The 7196-nt window shown below is 35.4% G+C and overlaps 1 protein-coding gene across 1 annotated transcript in view; it reads left to right on the top strand.

Moving 5' to 3' along the window:
• LOC106525027 (serine/threonine-protein kinase 4) overlaps positions 1–7196 on the top strand; it is a gene marked incomplete in the record, with an annotated part of 25313 nt that overhangs the window by 9045 nt on the left and 9072 nt on the right. Inside the window, 2 exon segments of the mRNA XM_014019126.1 lie at positions 851–982; positions 1181–1382. Coding sequence (XP_013874580.1) covers positions 851–982; positions 1181–1382 — 334 coding nt within the window.

Raw genomic sequence — 7196 nt, 5'->3', positions numbered from 1 at the left:
TATTTATGGTTCTTACGGTTGCTTTCTGCTATATTAAGCTATTTTAGCCTTTAGCTTTTTTATGCTATTTCAGCTATATTTTGGCTCTTTTTTACTGTTTTTCTGCCCTTTTTTTTTTTTTGCTTCTTTCAGCTTTTCAAATTTAACTTACAATAATACCTTTGCTATTAAACATGTTCAGCTTAATTTCAGCTCATTTTCAGCAGCTTTCAGCTCAGGTTTTCAGCAACAGGCTGCAACTAGCATTTTCACAGGAAATGCAATTTCTCTAGTTGTTGGCATTTTAGCAGATGGACTTTGTGCTGCATTCAGCAGGTAACAGATGTTACATGTTCTCAATTTTGGAGTAGTTGTTCTGACCTATTTATGTTTATAATTATAGAGTTTGTGTGTAACATACACGGTTAATTAGTAAAATAATGTTAATGGTTATTAAAACGACTGGTTGTTTTTCAGCACAGAGTATTCAAATTATTTTACTAGTGAGAAGGTTGTTTTTTCCGATGCAACTTGAACGTTGCGCTAGTTGGGCAGGACGGGGAGCGGCTTGACAAAAAAGGATAAAAATAAATAAGCGCGCTTTCTGCCGCACTGGCAAACATGTACATATATTATCAGTTCTGTTTGTTATGAAATCGGATCGATAAGTATGACATCATAATCTCCTGATATCGGGCCGATAACTATTGGGCCGATAGTTATCGTGCAGCCCTAATGATAGTGGAGGCAAAAACAAATAAAACCTAACCAGATTACTTTATGACTTTATTTTAATACAGTTAAATGTCATTACAATTACGCACTTGTGTTTCAAGTTTAGAGGCATATTTGTGTTGTTCTTTCTCTTCAGCATCCTTTCATCAAATCAGCCAAGCCTAATTCTGTCCTAAGAGCCTTGATCCAAGACGCCCTGGAGATAAAACTGAAGAGACAAGAGGAGGCAGAACAAAGAGAACAAGACGCTGAAGACGATGACAATTCGGTGCGGACTTTAAGTATTTTACAGCTAATAGAGAGTTGAGTGTTTTTAATATTTTATATTTGAGAATCACTGGTTTAAATAAAAACAATTCATCTCTAAACTACATCCAACAATCAAACCTTTCCAGAATAAAAGTGTAATTCTCTGATTTAAGAGCTGTAGCGTGTGTTTAATGCCACGTCGCTGTCTGTGTTTCAGGATGAGGATGAGGTGGACCAGGGGACGATGGTCCGAGCTGGAACAGGCGACTCCGGAACCATCCGGTCCGCCGGCTCGTTAACGAGTTCGATGAGCGGTACGATGATCGAACACGAGGACACGGGAACCATGCAGTCGCAGCTCGGTACCATGGTCATAAACTCCGATGACGAGGATGAGGAAGAAGCTGGTACCATGAAAAGTAAGTTCCTCTGTGCACAACCGCATTCAGCAGAGATTTTTGACTTCTGCAGATTATTACACTTAAAACAGAAAAGAGATCTAKAGTGTGGGAGCGTCTGCTCCTGGTTCTCATGATTTGAAAGGAAAAGCTGTTAAGAAGTTTTAGTTGACATGATGCATTTTTCTTTTATACGTTTTTCTGCACGTATCTCGTTCAACTAGTTTTGTGCTATTTCAACAATTCGTACATATATCAAAACATTCAGCTACTTTAAGACATTCCTGCCATGGCTTTTAGTACTTCAGCAATATATACTTTTTGAGATTTTAGCTGTTTAGGTCAATTCTATTGTTACAGAAAATGAATGGAGCTGTCCTTAAAACCTTTCAAATTAAACTTTTTTAATGCTCTTGTTTTCTGATTCTGCCTTTTTTTTTTACTTATTTGAGTTGATCTCAGATTTCTTCAGCTTCTTTTTAGCTTATTTTAGCTTTTTTTAGCATTTTCAGCTATTCTGCTAATTTAAGCTTTTTAAGCTTCTTTCAGTCGTTTTATGCTATTGAAGCTACTTTTTAGTTGTTTTCAGCTAATTTTTGCTTTTTTTATTTATAGCTAAATTAACCTTTTTGTGYTAATTTTAGCTACTTTCAGTTGCTTCATTCAGAAAACATGGACTCTGTGTTTTGTGTTAAATCAAGCTTTTTTTAGCTACTTTTTAGTTATTTTCAGCTAATTTTAGCTTTGTTTATAGCTAAATTCATGTTTTGTAATAATTTCAGCCACTTCTTTCAGTTGCTTCAGTCAGAAAACTTGCACTCTTTTTGCTTTGCATCAAATCAAGCTTTGTCAGCTGCTTTTTTATAGGAATTTAAGCTTTTTTAGCTATTTTGCAAGAAACTGCAAACTGAATTGTACATATTCTTTTTTTTCTGTAAAAATCTTTCAACATTAAGCAATCAAATGCTCTAATTTATAAACTGTTTGAGCTGCTCTGACTGGTTCACTGGTTTGGTTCGCAGGTTCTGCATCAGTTCGTTTTTCCAGCAGGGGGCGCAACCTGGTCATGAACCGAATTAATGAATAACTAGATGATTATTTCTGTCTGTTTGGACTTGCTAACCTCAGACAGGAAATTGACTTAATAAAGGGGTGTGCAGTAACCGTTTCTAATAACTAGTTCTGCTGTCTGGTTTTAATCACAGAGGGAGAGTTGTCAGGATTTTAAATGCAGATATTTTAAATCKCAGTTCTCAGCACAGTTTCTCTTCTGTTGTTTTTGTTATCATCTTGCATGCTGTGAATGACTAAAGATGCACTCAGAAACTCACAATCAAACACATGAAATGGTGGTTGTGGAGAGAGAAGAGGCAGGTGTAACATAAACAGCATCATCACACGGACTCACAGGTGTTGTATTGAATATATTARCTTCTAGTTTGTCGTTTATTGAGCGAAACGTTCGAACTGAATCAATCTGTTGGAGTCGGCAGTGTGGGAGTTGGAAGCCTTAGCTCTGATGATGCTTCTGGAAAAGAGTCTCAATAAAAGTTGGATTCAGTTCTTCTCTACTGGCACTCTGTGGGTGGATTTTTTTCTTTTTTTATAAGCATAAAATTAACCCTAATGAGATTACGTTATGTGAGTGTGTGTAAATTAGGTTTAGCTTTATGGGACTCGAGCGATGCAGGCTCATGAGGGTCTGGAAAACTCCCCGATGAGTAGAAAGTTATTGTGGAAGAAGTTTATGATGTAATATCACCACTCCTACACTGCGTTTAATACGGCCAGAGGAGCTTTGTAGCATTTCAGGAACCAGAGGAGTTGAGTTTTTCTCCTGAATGAGCTGCAGAGAAACCGATGGATTAAACAGGCAACTGTTTAAACAGACAGACGCTCATCTTCACTTAATGCAGACATGAGAACTCGATACACGCTACTGATCCAAGCATTCAGTCGTTTGGTTTTATCTTACAAATCTTTGACAAGCATTCATAAATGCACACATTCATGCTGTTTCCTTGATCTGAACTTTTATGATGAAATTAGAATAGATCCCTCGAGCCGCCAGTTTGAAGAGTTTTAACTTGGGAACCTTTAGAGAGCATAATTATATTAGAACCCTGACATCTTGCAGTTGTATGTCTGGTACCTTTGGGTTTTAATGCCTGCCTGGTACCAAGATTGTTGTATTATGTGTGTGTGTGTGTCTGCCTACCAAACTAATGATGATGCTGCAGGCGCCCCGAGGATTAAGATAGGATATTAGATCAGACATCGATCCTCTTTAATGGTACTAAAAAATAAAAAGCCCTTTAATTTGCACTGATCAGACATTAACCTGCACTCACTCTGTTCCATATGAAAACATTTCGTCTCTCGTCGTTCTCTGCTCTGCTGCAATTTATTGTCCACCTAAAAAGTCTGACCGCTGCCACAGACAGAGCTGGTTTTTAACTGTGATGGCAGAAACGCTCAGAGATGGTTTTGTTAAAYACGATGAGCGTCCAAAACTACCAAATAAACAGGACATCAAATGTTTATAAAACTCACCTTATTTCTTTTTTTTCACTGGCCTTATGTTCTGTGTACAGTCATGAGGCTAAAATTCCTCCAAGATGGCGCAGGAGTGACTGTCTTTAAGCAACAGCTGTTGAGAGGGTGTGAGGAGGCATAAGTTGATGAAAAGGTTGCATGGATAAATCCACCTCCAAAACAAAACACAAACAACAAAGACATTGTGACAATCAACACTGAGTCATTTTGGGACTTTGACAGAAGTTACTTCTTATATATTTTATTATAATTTTTTTGAGTCATTCAAACCAGCTACAATAATATTCTCTAAACCTCTAATGCTTGAAAGTGAATAAAAGCTGTTTCAGTGCCCGTGTAATGCAAACACTGCTTAGAAACTTAACTCAAACTGCATAGTTCGTACTGCTGAGAAAATCACTTTGGGTTCATATTTAAAGCCTGAAATACATTTTGTGCTGCTAATGTCTTATAGCTCTTTATTTTATTAAAGTTAAATATTTTTGGAAGAGGCAGAAGCTCTAGTTTAAACTTTAAAACTTGTTTTCTGTAATCTTTGCACTCATATTTTTTCGGCAAATATTTCTGTTGCATTTGTTTCTACCAGTTATATTCAAACAAGTATTGAGTTAAATCAAATAGAAGAAGTGAAACAATTTTTGTTCACTTTTTTAATCATTTGTTTCCAATTTTTGTTTTGTACTCTGTTTTTGACACCGGCTAATTTGTTTAGTTCATTACACGGGATGCAATTAGGAGGGATGTGTCTGCTCAAAGCTTGTATAATAGATGCTTTTAAAAATTCAAACTAAACCTTAAAATTTAGATTTTTGTCCTGGATATGGACAAACAGATTTATGAGCAGATTGTTTCCTTTTCTGTAATCTCTAAGGCTGCAGTATTAAAGAGGAAAATCAAACGGCTTGTTGTTAGCTTTTATTTATTAGAAGAATCTGGTTTGTGAAAATTATACTACTTTAAAGTCTAAAGCAGTGATTCCCAACCAGCAACACGTCAGAATATTACAGGGGGTACGTGGAAAAATTTCCCAGGTGTGTAAAAAATAAATAAATAAAAATAGGACTGGGATATGTAAGGTCCTATGATTTCCACAATCCAGAAAATGCAAACGGAATCACAAAATTGACACAAAATGGAATCCTGTGTAAAACGTGGAATCTCATGGAATTTGCTCATTTGGGRTGTTTGATGTATTTTGGACGCTGCTGTTTTCTGCACCTGGTTTATTTATTTAATTACTTATTCACTTTCAAGGCAAAATATTTATCTTTATTTAATTTGAGTTTAAAAGAATAAATGCCTGAGAATTAAACAATCTAGGGGTTAAATAAATAATTTTCATTTAATAATCAGCTGTTATAGTTTTGTAGACTCATTATGTTTGACTGAAGGGGAACTAGTGGTATGATAAAATGGGTCAGGGGTACCTAAGACTAATAAGGTTGGAACCACTGATCTAAAGTAGAAAGAATCTTTCATTTTGCTCACAAATGAGAAAAAACTGTGGGAAAACGTTTATATTAGGGCTGTGTATTGGCAAGAATTTGGCGATACGATACATATCATAACAAGGGGTCACGATACGATATATCCCGATATTTGCGATACTGTAAGCAAGGCGATATATTGCGATTTATTTGGTCCAAAAACTCTGTTAAATAAAAACCTCTTACTGGGGGAAAAAATGAAAAACCAAAATTCATTGTCTCAGAAAATTCTAATATTACATAAACATACTTTTGATACATTTAGCTGTGTTCTGCTTTGTATGTATTTTATTTTATTTGTTTCATATTTCTTATTTCATCCATGTTTTCAATTATCAGACTAAATTTGCTAATAAATAGATTTAAAATATATATTTTTGCAGCTTTTAGTTTTTAATATTAATTTACAATATGGTCACCCAACCCTTAACAATAGCCTCTACCTCAAGAGGTAGAGTAGCCAAATGGTTGGCTCACTGCTGCCAACTAGCGGTCAGAGGCTGAACTACAACATAAAAATGAACGGCTGGCAGGAAAGCTGACATTATGAACCATAATAAAAAATCGATACGGGGCTTTAGAATATCGATACAGTATCAGGAAATGGAATATCGCGATATTTCAATGTATCGATATTTTCTTACACCCCTAGTTTATATTTTCCTGCCTGCATTTCCCCCAATCATCTTTTTGCAGACGTGTTGTGGAATTCATCACTGTAGCAAAAACTCTGAACAGAAACTAGATTAGAAACAATACTCGCTTGTAAAAGTTTAAAAACAAGCGACACGTTCAGACTGGTTTGCCTCCGCAGAGTTGGCATAGCAACTAACAAAGCAGAGCAGGTCAGATTTGACTGGGATGTAAAGCACAGTGACCAGTCAGATAATTGCTCAAGTTACCAAACAACACTATATATCAAGGTACAAATAGAGACAGAGATTAGATTTTTATGTGTTTAACCTTCTGTCATCTGATTAAACCTGGGTGGGAGGAGAAATTATGACCTTTTCTACATCATTGTCTGAGAACACTCATAACTCTTTTTAAAAACCCACTGATCAAAATTATACTCAGAAAGGCAGCTGTAGATGTTTGCATTAACCTTTCCAAACAAGAAGAATAAACAGGATATGAATCACATAACAAAAACTGACATTTGACAGATTTAGTGCCGTGTTACTTAGAAATATATTGTGTAATTCTAAAAGTAGCAAAAAGGAATTTTATTAACTCGTAATAAAACCACCAGCCAACTTCTTTATTGTGCAACATCATGGGTCATGATCTACATAAGTCTTCAGTCATTAACTGTAGCATCTGAGCTATCAGTGTGTTTTTTTACTCATAAATCTGTTTTAATACGCTCATAAAGCAGCTCAGATTTTTTCTTTTGGTGTCGCATAAAATCCACAGGGATCATATGAAACAAAAAGGCCCGAGAACAACAGTACTGTAACTTTAATACAAACAGAAACTAGAGAAACTGTATTTTCTGCAAATACGCATTATGAATGCTTATTTCTGAAAGATATTTTTTCTTTTTGCTAAAAAAGCTGAAGTCAAAGTGAAAAGGTTCAGAAGCAAAACTGTTAATGTGAGTTAAATTTAAACATCTGACTTCTTCTGAATGTAACAAAATAAAAGTGAAAAATAAATAGTAAAAACAGCTGAGCGGCGCAGCTAAAATTAGCAGAAAATAATCAATATTAGCAAAAAGTTGAAGCTACTGGAAATAATTTGAGAGAACCAAAAAAAGTTGAATTTATGAATAAAATAAACAGAATAAAGC

Source organism: Austrofundulus limnaeus, unplaced genomic scaffold, assembly GCF_001266775.1.
Source record: "Austrofundulus limnaeus strain Quisiro unplaced genomic scaffold, Austrofundulus_limnaeus-1.0 Scaffold210, whole genome shotgun sequence".
Lineage (NCBI taxonomy): Eukaryota > Metazoa > Chordata > Actinopteri > Cyprinodontiformes > Rivulidae > Austrofundulus > Austrofundulus limnaeus.
This window is presented reverse-complemented; position numbering and strand designations above follow the sequence as displayed.